Genomic DNA, 14,589 nt, shown 5'->3' on the forward strand with positions numbered 1-14,589 from the left:
TGGTTTTAGTCTCGTTCTTTAATGTAGAGTTAATGGTTTTAGTCTCGTTCTTTAATGTAGACTTAATGGTTTTAGTCTCGTTCTTTAATGTAGACTTAATGGTTTTAGTCTCGTTCTTTAATGTAAGACTTCATGGTTTCAGTCTCGTTCTTTAATGTTGGCCAACTGGTTTTCGTCTCGTTAGTTATGTAACCCTTATGGTTCTAGATAAAGATCTGGTCATATAAAGTACTGTTTATGTGAATGTCAGTAGTTTTACACGGGGAAACGCAATAAACGTATAATCTGGTGCTTTTTTTTATATGAACAAGAATGTACGGATAATTTTACCACATGACCGTTACTTAATTGGAGAAAAAGCTAATATGAACTATGAATCAAATCTTACTTGTGTCATGATATCTGTCTGCCATTCCATAGCCTTTCTCAGCAGTCGTATTATCTCAGAATCCTGCAACAGCATTTCATATTTTCTTTTGGAACACTAACAAAATGATATTTTATGTATCTATTTATTTGACACTACAAAAGTCAATAATATCTTCATTTCATTATTAACTTCATTGTTTGTTTATCTTGAAACACATTAAATAACACGTTTTTCAATCTTGATAGTCATCATTCTAATTGTATTTATTATAGTAGAAAGAACAATCTAATTCAAACCAACCGGCAGTTCCGTTTCTCCCACCATAGCCTTTACCCAGTCCAATGCCTGGGGGGAATTAGCACGAATGTTATCGACCCTTCCCAGACGAAATCTCCGCGTGGAAGCACTCTCATACGTAGACACTAGACAATGGTGGACCCTGTGAATGAATGAGCACAAACTAAAACGTCCATCAACGACTGACTTATTTAGAAAATAACAATTACACTAGCTACATGGATACCTGTTTAAAATCTCGAAAACAAACACGAACAGTATACCAATACAATAGCCATGCCCATATCAACGAGATGTGTATTTACATTCTGTTCTCGGAGTAAATAGCACATGAAATCGCCTAGCAAACTGAAGTAAAACTTTGGAAAGTTCTAGTTGTAATGTGTAAGTCTGCCATGGCAGACGGCGGGTGAGATGGAGCATTGTCGGTAAACGAAGCCATGACAGATCCCAGACTTTAAAGATCGAGGGGGGTCACGAGAAACCTACATCTATATGGTATTACACATCGAGGGGGGTCACGAGAAACCTACATCGATATGGTATTACACATCGAGGGGGGTCACGAGAAACCTACATCTATATGGTATAACACATCGAGGGGGGTCACGAGAAACCTACATCTATATGGTATTACACATCGAGGGGGGTCACGAGTAACCTACATCTATATGGTATTACACATCGAGGGGGGTCACGAGAAACCTACATCTATATGGTATTACACATCGAGGGGGGTCACGAGAAACCTACATCTATATGGTATTACACATCGAGGGGGGTCACGAGAAACCTACATCTATATGGTATTACACATCGAGGGGGGTCACGAGAAACCTACATCTGTATGGTATTACACATCGAGGGGGGTCACGAGAAACCTACATCTATATGGTATTACACATCGAGGGGGGTCACGAGAAACCTACATCTATATGGTATTACACATCGAGGGGGTCACGAGAAACCTACATCTATATGGTATTACACATCGAGGGGGGTCACGAGAAACCTACATCTATATGGTATTACACATCGAGGGGGGTCACGAGAAACCTACATCTATATGGTATTACACATCGAGGGGGGTCACGAGAAACCTACATCGATATGGTATTACACATCGAGGGGGGTCACGAGAAACCTACATCTATATGGTATTACACATCGAGGGGGGTCACGAGAAACCTACATCTATATGGTATTACACATCGAGGGGGGTCACGAGAAACCTACATCTATATGGTATTACACATCGAGGGGGGTCACGAGAAACCTACATCGATATGGTATTACACATCGAGGGGGGTCACGAGAAACCTACATCTATATGGTATAACACATCGAGGGGGGTCACGAGAAACCTACATCTATATGGTATTACACATCGAGGGGGGTCACGAGTAACCTACATCTATATGGTATTACACATCGAGGGGGGTCACGAGAAACCTACATCTATATGGTATTACACATCGAGGGGGGTCACGAGAAACCTACATCTATATGGTATTACACATCGAGGGGGGTCACGAGAAACCTACATCTATATGGTATTACACATCGAGGGGGGTCACGAGAAACCTACATCTATATGGTATTACACATCGAGGGGGTCACGAGAAACCTACATCTATATGGTATTACACATCGAGGGGGGGTCACGAGAAACCTACATCTATATGGTATTACACATCGAGGGGGGTCACGAGAAACCTACATCTATATGGTATTACACATCGAGGGGGGTCACGAGAAACCTACATCTATATGGTATTACACATCGAGGGGGGTCACGAGAAACCTACATCTATATGGTATTACACATCGAGGGGGGTCACGAGTAACCTACATCTATATGGTATTACACATCGAGGGGGGGTCACGAGAAACCTACATCTATATGGTATTACACATCGAGGGGGGTCACGAGAAACCTACATCTATATGGTATTACACATCGAGGGGGGTCACGAGAAACCTACATCTATATGGTATAACACATCGAGGGGGGTCACGAGAAACCTACATCTATATGGTATTACACATCGAGGGGGGTCACGAGAAACCTACATCTATATGGTATTACACATCGAGGGGGGTCACGAGTAACCTACATCTGTATGGTATTACACATCGAGGGGGGTCACGAGAAACCTACATCTATATGGTATTACACATCGAGGGGGGTCACGAGAAACCTACATCTATATGGTATTACACATCGAGGGGGTCACGAGAAACCTACATCTATATGGTATTACACATCGAGGGGGGTCACGAGAAACCTACATCTATATGGTATTACACATCGAGGGGGGTCACGAGAAACCTACATCTATATGGTATTACACATCGAGGGGGGTCACGAGAAACCTACATCTATATGGTATTACACATCGAGGGGGGGGGGGGGGGGGTCACGAGAAACCTACATCTATATGGTATTACACATCGAGGGGGGTCACGAGAAACCTACATCTATATGGTATTACACATCGAGGGGGGTCACGAGAAACCTACATCTATATGGTATTACACATCGAGGGGGGTCACGAGAAACCTACATCTGTATGGTATTACACATCGAGTGGGTCACGAGAAACCTACATCTATATGGTATTACACATCGAGGGGGGTCACGAGAAACCTACATCTATATGGTATTACACATCGAGGGGGGTCACGAGAAACCTACATCTATATGGTATTACACATCGAGGGGGGTCACGAGAAACCTACATCTATATGGTATTACACATCGAGGGGGGTCACGAGAAACCTACATCTATATGGTATTACACATCGAGGGGGGTCACGAGAAACCTACATCTATATGGTATTACACATCGAGGGGGGTCACGAGAAACCTACATATATATGGTATTACACATCGAGGGGGGTCACGAGAAACCTACATCTGTATGGTATTACACATCGAGGGGGGTCACGAGAAACCTACATCTATATGGTATTACACATCGAGGGGGGTCACGAGAAACCTACATCTATATGGTATTACACATCGAGGGGGGTCACGAGAAACCTACATCTATATGGTATTACACATCGAGGGGGGTCACGAGAAACCTACATCTATATGGTATTACACATCGAGGGGGGTCACGAGAAACCTACATCTATATGGTATTACACATCGAGGGGGGTCACGAGAAACCTACATCTGTATGGTATTACACAAACTGTCAGAATAAGCGCCACGGATCTACGTATCCCGGGATTCCTGATAAAACAGGAACTTCACACAGACAACGCAGCGAAATACTGGATACCGCAATCGCTTAAATGAAAGTTATGTTCTGTTGTAGACAGGCCATATATAAGTAAAAATAGCGAGTCGTATATCATGTATATAATACGCTCATGTTACACTACAAAAGTAGTTTTCTTCCTTTTTCTTAATTACGGGACTTTTGTGGTACTGGGGTTAGTGTAAATGACATCGTGTATGTCATGTTTGTGGTACTGGGGTTAGTGTAAATGACATCATGTATGTCTTTTTTGTGGTACTGGGGTTAGTGTAAATAACATCGTGTATGTCTTTTTTGTGGTACTGGGGTTAGTGTAAATGACATCGTGTATGTCTTTTTTGTGGTACTGGGGTTAGTGTAAATAACATCGTGTATGTCTTTTTTGTGGTACTGGGGTTAGTGTAAATGACATCGTGTATGTCTTTTTTGTGGTACTGGGGTTAGTGTAAATGACATCATGTTTGTCATGTTTGTGGTACTGGGGTTAGTGTAAATGACATCGTGTATGTCATGTTTGTGGTACTGGGGTTAGTGTAAATGACATCGTGTATGTCATGTTTGTGGTACTGGGGTTAGTGTAAATGACATCGTGTATGTCATGTTTGTGGTACTGGGGTTAGTGTAAATGACATCATGTATGTCTTTTTTGTGGTACTGGGGTTAGTGTAAATAACATCGTGTATGTCTTTTTTGTGGTACTGTGGTTAGTGTAAATGACATCGTGTATGTCTTTTTTGTGGTACTGGGGTTAGTGTAAATGACATCATGTTTGTCATGTTTGTGGTACTGGGGTTAGTGTAAATGACATCGTGTATGTCATGTTTGTGGTACTGGGGTTAGTGTAAATGACATCGTGTATGTCTTTTTTGTGGTACTGGGGTTAGTGTAAATGACATCATGTTTGTCATGTTTGTGGTACTGGGGTTAGTGTAAATGACATCGTGTATGTCATGTTTGTGGTACTGGGGTTAGTGTAAATGACATCGTGTATGTCATGTTTGTGGTACTGGGGTTAGTGTAAATGAAGTTGTGTATGTCATGTTTGTGGTACTGGGGTTAGTGTAAATGATGAAGTGTATGTAATGTTTGTGGTACTGGGGTTAGTGTAAATGACATCGTGTATGTCATGTTTGTGGTACTGGGGTTAGTGTAAATGACATCGTGTATGTCATGTTTGTGGTACTGGGGTTAGTGTAAATGACATCGTGTATGTCATGTTTGTGGTACTGGGGTTAGTGTAAATGACGTTGTGTATGTCATGTTTGTGGTACTGGGGTTAGTGTAAATGACATCATGTATGTCTTGTTTGTGGTACTGGGGTTAGTGTAAATGACATCATGTATGTAATGTTTGTGGTACTGGGGTTAGTGTAAATGACATCATGTATGTCATGTTTGTGGTACTGGGGTTAGTGTAAATGACATCATGTTTGTCATGTTTGTGGTACTGGGGTTAGCGTTAATGACGTCGTGTATGTCATGTTTGTAGTACTGGGGTTAGTGTAAATGACATCGTGTATGTCTTGTTTGTAGTACTGGGGTTAGTGTAAATGACATCGTGTATGTCATGTTTGTGGTACTGGGGTTAGCGTTAATGACGAAGTGTATGTCATGTTTGTAGCACTGGGGTTAGCGTTAATGACGAAGTGTATGTCATGTTTGTAGCACTGGGGTTAGCGTTGATGACGAAGTGTATGTCATGTTTGTAGCACTGGGGTTAGCGTTGATGACGAAGTGTATGTCATGTTTGTAGCACTGGGGTTAGCGTTAATGACGAAGTGTATGTCATGTTTGCTTGTGTTCCAACGCTTTATACATTTTGTATATAGAATGATTGATAGTATGCTAAAGTTTAACGCGAACAAAAGTATGTTGTCCGCCTGTATACAGTGTGTATCACCCAGTAAACAAGCGATAGGATATCCTTGTAATAACCGTAGGGTACCTCTCAGAACAACGTGACATCCTTGTAATAACCGTAGGTTACCTCTCAGAACAACATGGAATATCCTTGTAATAACCGTAGGTTACCCCTCTGAACAACATGGGATATCCTTGTAATAACCGTAGGCTACCCCTCTGAACAACATGGACTATCCTTGTAATAACCGTAGGTTACCCCTCTGAACAACATGGACTATCCTTGTAATAACTGTAGGTTACCTCTCAGAACAACACGGGATATCCTTGTAATAACCGTAGGTTACCCCTCTGAACAACATGTGACATCCTTGTAATAACCGTAGGTTACCCCCCTGAACAACATGGATATCCTTGTAATAACCGTAGGTTACCCCCCTGAACAACATGGATATCCTTGTAATAACCGTAGGTTAACCCTCTGAACAACACGGGATATCCTTGTAATAACCGTAGGTTACCCCTCTGAACAACATGTGACATCCTTGTAATAACCGTAGGTTACCCCTCTGAACAACATGGACTATCCTTGTAATAACCGTAGGTTACCCCTCTGAACAACATGGATATCCTTGTAATAACCGTAGGTTACCCCTCTGAACAACATGGACTATCCTTGTAATAACCGTAGGTTACCCCTCTGAACAACATGGATATCCTTGTAATAACCGTAGGTTACCCCTCTGAACAACATGGACTATCCTTGTAATAACCGTAGGTTACCTCTCTGAACAACATGCGCTGCCCTGTAATGCTTTCTAGAGCAACATGATTAAAGTGTCAAGCACTGGGCTCCTAAGAAGCACAAACTGTCCTTGGTAGGGATCGAACCACACACCTAGGACATTTCCCTAAGCCATATTGTCTGACGTACCACCAACTAGGTTGAGTTAAGATCTGCCAGAAGATATAATGTTATAGATATGGCTGATAGCTGACGTCAATACACACGTACTTGTAGTATGTCAGTTGAAGGGCCAATTGGATGAAGGAATCTGGACTCATATTCTGGGACTTCGGAAAGTCTCTTCCAAACTTCTCAAAGCGAAGAACAAAAAGGTCTAAATCATCAATTAGTCTGGAACAGATGAAAAAAACAGGCAACAAATAAAACAACAAATCTAATTTATAAGTATGATTGCTGCTGAACGCTGCATGTCTTGTTCGTATATGACCGTTTATCTCGACAAGCTCTCTTTAAACCAAAACAGAATTAGCGACGAGTCGACAAAGGGTATGTCAGAACGATGAAGGTGATACATGTCTTTTATGTCACAAAAACTGAAGCATCGTCCAAAAATGAAGGACTTGCCTTTGACTTAATCTATGGGGCATTAGTAAAATGTAGTATAGGAGGCGAATAATCGGAGTATTGTGAAATACTGAAATTTTACAGTAATTATGTATGATTGTTATAGCATATTTAGTAAGTAGATTAAAATCAAATGTTAAACATAAACAAAACGAAGGCCAGTTTTGTTTAGTTTCGCTACCTTTTAATGTATTTAAAGAGCCTTCTTTTACATAACACTGACCTGTTAATATGGACCGTGGCTTCCTCCATGCGCTGACGGACCTCGTCTGACACCTTCCAGTTCAGTTTTCGGGGGTAGGGGATCTCACATATGGACTGCATCCTCGTCAGTTTCTGCACACGAACCTCCTCCCTATATAATGATAATCAATGTATCATACATTTCAGGAGCATACTTATAATACAGATTGAATGGAAGTATGTGATATAATAAGCATGTGACATCTGAACAGAAAATAGACCGTTTACAAGTGGCATATGACTACAGTAAGAAAAAACCTTAGAAAGATTAACATTTCGCATCACCTCACTCTCTTAATTGATGAACTGAAGTTTGTCGTTTTTACTGTATTACGTTTTAAAATTGTTCTTGACAGACTATACAGTTTAATGGTAAAAGAATAGGCTTATCTGAAGTTGGTCTTTTAAATGTATCTTAAATGAATCTAATCTCGGGTCTTAGAGACATCAGACACGTCTTAATGTTACACACAAATCTGGTGCCTTTTAAGTGGGAACAACTAACTCTGGTGATCAAACAATGTATGATTTATAATGTTTCCGCTCAGCAACGGTTTCTTGTAATGGATATATCGCAAAAACCTATGTTCAACATCAACGTGTCGGCAAACATCAATAGCAGTAGACAATGGAAAACTTACATATAACGTAATAGATGTTCTATCAGTTGAACAACAGCGATGCCCTCTGACGGCGAATGTTCATAACATAATCCACAAGCGCCATCCTGGCAGATGATGAATTGCATAGTTTTGTCATACCAGCGGTTAGCCCCGTTCTGCTCCGAACCAAAGCCGTGAAGCATCTGGTACAACAAGGACACTTCGTCCCGGATATTCAAGTTGGTCTCGTCGATACTGTTCTGATGATTGAAAGATACAGGTATAGAACTATCCAAACACAATATAAAAATACTCCTCTCGATGGCGTCCAAAGAATCACGATTTGTAGAGTCTGAAGAGAAAATGAGAGCATCATTAACATGGTAATTCGGGTTGTAGCAACAAGATAAGATGAGGACATATTGTAACAAGAAACAATTCAAAACCATATACCGGAAATACATACATTATCGACAACACATGTACATTTGTACATGTACAAATAAGTAAAGTGAGCAGAACCGTTAAGTTATGAACAAAACAGACGAATGTTAGGAGAATTCTAATCTGATACCTTGCATGAGTTTAATTCTGGCATCACCCCATTTGTCCCTGTAGGCCGCCGTAAGTATCCCGACAGGCTCTGCGTTGGTCACCTCCTCCGCCATCTTGTATATCCGATCTAATTGTGTGAGTAAGTCGTCTTCACTAAGACGGGTGAAGTTGATAACGACATCCAAGACGAAAAACTGATGACACAAACATAATTTAACATGGTTTTAGGTTTCTTTACTTTAATAATGTTAATTATTATTACAAACCTGCAATAATCAATGACCTTTGATAATAGATACAATTTAACAAAAGGGGAAATATGATATATACCTAGTTTGTGTAACGCAGTTTTTACCTATATCTTATTAGGTGATCATCTGAAACAGTTATATATATTTGCCAATAAAACGTTTTACGGATTGACTAATTCAACAAGAGAATGTGTTGTCATTAAAAGTGATATTTGCACTTCTGGAGGCAATTTTCAACGCCGAGTCTAATGAGAATGTATCTTTTAAAGAGAAATACTATTCAATACTTTTTATATTTCAAATAACTCGAAACTATCGATAACATTTTTTCATGATCTTCATTTAACGGCGCAACCTTCAGATACAGTCATGTGTTAACGCATGCATGCTATTTTAATGGTGAAAATGGTAGAGCATATATGCAGTTCCCTATCATGGCGGATCAGACAGCTATATGTCGACTGAGGAAAGCCTTAACTCTTCTCATTAGCTGGTGATTGCAAGTCATTGCCTTCGGGAAAAGGCTGCAAATTTGTAATTATCAGAATAAATCTTTAATCAAGCGTCAAAAAGAAAAAAAAAGTCGTTCATAAGGCGCGGTAATCTTTCTAATGGACAGCGCAAATCCGTTCCATCGATCGAGGGGAGATGTTGGTGTGCGCGGTAATACGATAGAGGTCCTGCTGGTGAGCACCTAATGGCCTAATCCCTATTTAGGACACGTGTAAGCTAATCAGCATGATTGAGCTAGTCTATACTAACAAGTAAACAATTAGAAAGCATTCGTCGCTATTTAGGTAATTTATAAGGAGAGGTTACCATGTTCTTACTTTTACAAACCGTAGTGAAACGAATATTGATGTCCTGACACCTAATAAGTACCCCCGCCAAGTTCTGCGAGTTCGGAGGATCGGCAGCGGAAGCAGCTCGGACTATCTAGATTGCATGTGATGTACAAACATGCCTATTATGACGTCAGAGCACGACGTATATCAAGCATTATTAACGTGTTCAAGATAAAGGTTATATGGACGCTAACAAACCAGGTACACAAGGTCCCAGGATAACCACGTGATGTGCTGACGAGCTGCTGTAAACGACATATTGTTCTGTTTGGCGTCCCTAATCAATTGCTTGTTGGGTACTAAATCACTTTATTGGCCTTCGTGGGTGATTGTTTGAAAAAGACACAATATCTTAAAATGTTCAGAATACGTTTTGATTACCTAGTTGGTATTGTTGATAGCCTATTTCGGTTTAACATCTAGTCAAACTGTTTAAGACAGATTCGATGCAAATATGACATCCAAACCTTAGTTGACTTGGCACTTGACAGGTGAAACTATTTTTCGTGGTAAAATTACAAATACATACGTTATTGACCGAGACTAGATAAAACCAAAATGATCAGTCAGAGGTCATCTATAATCATACATAGGTTAACATATGGTAAGTAACATGTCATCTGTGATGTCTTAGTGATCAGTGGTCAGTCAGAGATCAATTGTAAATGATGTAGTGACCACTGGTCATTCATATGTCATATATGATGATGCAGTGGTCACTGGTCAGTCACATGTCATCTGTAATGATGGAGTAGTCACTGGTCAGTCACATGTCATCTGTAATGATGGAGTGGACACTGTATGGTTAGTTATATATTATCGTATGGCGCATTGGTCACTGGATAGTCACGTGTCATCTGTAATTATTGTCAAACATACCCACCTGTCACAAGTTGTAGTTATTTGTGTAAATCAGGTACATTGCCCTTATATATATGTCGAAACTCTCTGGTTTATTATTCTATTGCAAGGATGACTCCAGTTACGGATGATAGGCAATGTATTCTGGGATATAATAAACATGGCGGCATCCATTACCGGAAGTCATTTCTCGCGAATTAATCAATGTGTGAGCACCTGAGTTTCACCCCAAAAAAATCATCAGTGTCTAATGTTTCTTTGTTTTGATATTAACGAGTATTTAATATACTTCCGACACATTCCGTGTCGATCTAAACCTCGTGTACTTATTACCTGGTTTTTGCATATGACGATGATATGTTCCGGCTCCGGCATCAGTTTGCTGGTGTTGGAGATTAGACAGTCTTTGTTGACGCCCGGAACTCGGTACGACGTAAAAAGACGGTAGTATTGCTCCATACATAACGGCTGACCTTTGACCTTGTGACGCGCTCGATCTATCGGTAGCCCATGTCTATATAGGGGAAAACAGAGAGAAAATATTACTTAATTACAAAATACTCACATCGTATTTCTCACCAGCGCCCACTTGTTTATTTGGAAGGAGTTCTATACAAAGCTATGAAACGTGGAATTTGAACAACATTGAATCTATCTAAAATATCTTCTCTGTCTCAAATCATTTCACATAAATGTTATACCAGTCCAGTCTAACAAGAATATAGATGAAAGATCATGTTTCCAATATTGCAATGTGACTTGTTCCGATAAATTTTCAAAAATAAAAGACTGATTCAATATATGCATGATACATTAATGTTCCAACAACGTTTTTATATCGTTTATATCGTGGTATAGAGATGCCATGCAAGTAAAGATTTCTTTAACTCATTGTCGTCCCCTTAATTCAGAATTTGAAATCAAAGCATTAAGAATGTTTCAATGTCGACCGGCAGTGTTACCATGGCTGTCGGCCAGTGTTACCATGACGTTTGGCCGGCAATGTTACCATGGCTGTCGGCCAGCGTTACCATGACGTTTGGCCGGCAATGTTACCATGGCTGTCGGCCAGCGTTACCATGACGTTTGGCCGACAATGTTACCATGGCTGTCGGCCAGCGTTACCATGACGTTTGGCCGGCAATGTTACCATGGCTGTCGGCCGGCGTTACCATGACGTTTGGCCGACAATGTTACCATGGCTGTCGGCCAGCGTTACCATGACGTTTGGCCGGCAATGTTACCATGGCTGTCGGCCGGCGTTACCATGACTTTTAAAGCTGTCGGCCGGCAATGTTACCATGGCGGTCCGGGATGTGACAAGAGAAATTAGGAAGAACCAAAGAGGTCATTTTCAAGGGTTAAAGGGATTTGTCCTTTTTGTTAACATCTGCTTAATGATATATTTTTATTGTTTCAACTTTGCGCAGGTATTTTCAATTTTCTCTAATAATTTTTCTAGCTTGATTAAGTCGTTCTTTATGAAACATATAGTTTGTAACAGAGAATCATGTATGGAATTAACAGAGTCGACGTTAAACATAGAAAGAGAAATGTTCTTGATTATGTAACCCAGTGTCAATAATGTGGCCGTTCGAAATGAGAATAAAAGTTCAAGGACGCGGCTAGATAGAAACAATTTAAATCCAGGGTAATATAAAATGTAAAAGCTATATTAAGGCGAGTTTTGTATTGCCTCGATCATTACAAGGCTGGAATTGAAGTGAAATTGTATGTTCTATCGAGTATAGTTTATAAATCTCTTGATTTACAGCTAAGATAGGCTGCCGTTAATTATACGCCACCTTTATATTCACATTCATTAACGTTCCATTTATTTTTATTTTTATTTAAGAGAAAATCGATGTGTATGAAAATACCACTAAAGGAATTCATCTTGTTTTCAGCTGTGTTGACGTCAACTGTGAGTAATGTAGAGTTGTGTGGTTCAGAGTATAGCTTATGTAATCTGTGCAAACTCAACGTCATTATATTTATAAAAATATTCACACCGACGACAAAATGCTATTCACCATTATGATCCATGCAGAACCCAGTATCATTAGCGCCAGCATTATCTAAGGGATTTCAATCTATAGATTTAATTAGAAGATAGACTTTTTAATTATTCTAGTATATTATCCAAGACTTTTGATTATTCTGGTGTAATAACTTCAGTTCTAACGTGTTGCAGTAATAACTCGTTATGATTGACATATCTAATATACGAATATGAAAGTGAAACCATCAAAGTTGCCATTTTATTTTATATCACTAACAGAGTGTTAAATTGTAACCTGTCTTGGCATAATTTCCGTGTAATTGTTTGGTTGAGAAGGAAATGAGTTTTACATGAAGACAACCCACAATACAGCATCATTTCACGATGAAGTAGACTTGCTCATGCAACCTCTGTACTGTTCTCAGTGGGCCATGTGTATGAGATATAAAAATTAAACAGTTTTTATACAATTCTGAATGGTGATGATGACATGATAACGATGGCAACGTGTTGTTACATAGCAACCTGAGACACGAGGATAGCAGTAACGAAAAAATATTAATACTCACGCGTCAATTATAGTTTTGTAGTCAAGTATTCCGGAAATAAGTCTCGTTGCATATCTGAAACGTAACATATTAATAATTAATACATCATGACAAACAAACATTTTGTTACACGAAATACAGATAGTAAAGAGGTACGTTATCAGTGTGTAATACAAAATACTAGATAGTAAGGGGTACATTATCAGTGTGTTAGAGGAAATACTAGATAGTAAGGGGTACGTTATCAGTGTGTTAGAGGAAATACTAGATAGTAAGGGGTACGTTATCAGTGTGTTAGACAAAATACTAGACAGTAAGGGGTACGTTATCAGTGTGTCAGACAAAATACTAGATAGTAAGGGGTACATTATCAGTGTGTTAGAGGAAATACTAGATAGTAAGGGGTACGTTATCAGTGTGTTAGAGGAAATACTAGATAGTAAGGGGTACGTTATCAGTGTGTTAGACAAAATACTAGATAGTAAGGGGTACGTTATCAGTGTGTTAGAGGAAATACAGATAGTAAAGAGGTACGTTATCAGTGTGTAATACAAAATACTAGATAGTAAGGGGTACATTATCAGTGTGTTAGAGGAAATACTAGATAGTAAGGGGTACGTTATCAGTGTGTTAGAGGAAATACTAGATAGTAAGGGGTACGTTATCAGTGTGTTAGACAAAATACTAGATAGTAAGGGGTACGTTATCAGTGTGTTAGAGGAAATACTAGATAGTAAGGGGTACGTTATCAGTGTGTTAGAGGAAATACTAGATAGTAAGGGGTACGTTATCAGTGTGTTCGACGAAAAAACTAGATAGTAAGGGGTACGTTATCAGTGTGTTAGAGGAAATACTAGATAGTAAGGGGTACGTTATCAGTGTGTCAGACAAAATACTAGACAGTAAGGGTACGTTATCAGTGTGTTAGAGGAAATACTAGAGAGTAAGGGGTACGTTATCAGTGTGTTAGACAAAATACTAGACAGTAAGGGGTACGTTATCAGTGTGTCAGACAAAATACTAGATAGTAAGGGTACGTTATCGGTGTGTCAGACAAAATACTAGACAGTAAGGGGTACGTTATCAGTGTGTTAGACAAAATACTAGACAGTAAGGGGTACGTTATCAGTGTGTCAGACAAAATACTAGATAGTAAGGGGTACGTTATCAGTGTGTTAGAGGAAATACTAGATAGTAAGGGGTACGTTATCAGTGTGTTCGACGAAAAACTAGATAGTAAGGGGTACGTTATCAGTGTGTTAGACAAAATACTAGACAGTAAGGGGTACGTTATCAGTGTGTCAGACAAAATACTAGATAGTAAGGGGTACGTTATCAGTGTGTTAGAGGAAATACTAGACAGTAAGGGGTACGTTATCAGTGTGTTAGACAAAATACTAGACAGTAAGGGGTACGTTATCAGTGTGTCAGACAAAATACTAGACAGTAAGGGGTACGTTATCAGTGTGTTAGACAAAATACTAGACAGTAAGGGGTACGTTATCAGTGTGT

General features: G+C 39.6%; 1 protein-coding gene across 1 annotated transcript in view; it reads right to left on the bottom strand.

Annotated features, from left to right (window-relative positions):
- The window catches only part of LOC117328266 (choline O-acetyltransferase-like), a 109,780-nt gene that overhangs the window by 6,434 nt on the left and 88,757 nt on the right, over positions 1-14,589 (bottom strand). The window contains exons 5-12 of the mRNA XM_033885743.1: positions 13,099-13,152; positions 10,861-11,041; positions 8,590-8,764; positions 8,055-8,367; positions 7,394-7,525; positions 6,814-6,936; positions 671-809; positions 389-451 (exon numbers count right to left, since the gene is read on the bottom strand). Coding sequence (XP_033741634.1) covers positions 389-451; positions 671-809; positions 6,814-6,936; positions 7,394-7,525; positions 8,055-8,367; positions 8,590-8,764; positions 10,861-11,041; positions 13,099-13,152 — 1,180 coding nt within the window. The remainder of the gene's footprint in view (positions 1-388; positions 452-670; positions 810-6,813; positions 6,937-7,393; positions 7,526-8,054; positions 8,368-8,589; positions 8,765-10,860; positions 11,042-13,098; positions 13,153-14,589) is intronic.

The sequence above is a fragment of the Pecten maximus genome, chromosome 1 (genome assembly GCF_902652985.1).
Source record: "Pecten maximus chromosome 1, xPecMax1.1, whole genome shotgun sequence".
NCBI lineage: Eukaryota > Metazoa > Mollusca > Bivalvia > Pectinida > Pectinidae > Pecten > Pecten maximus.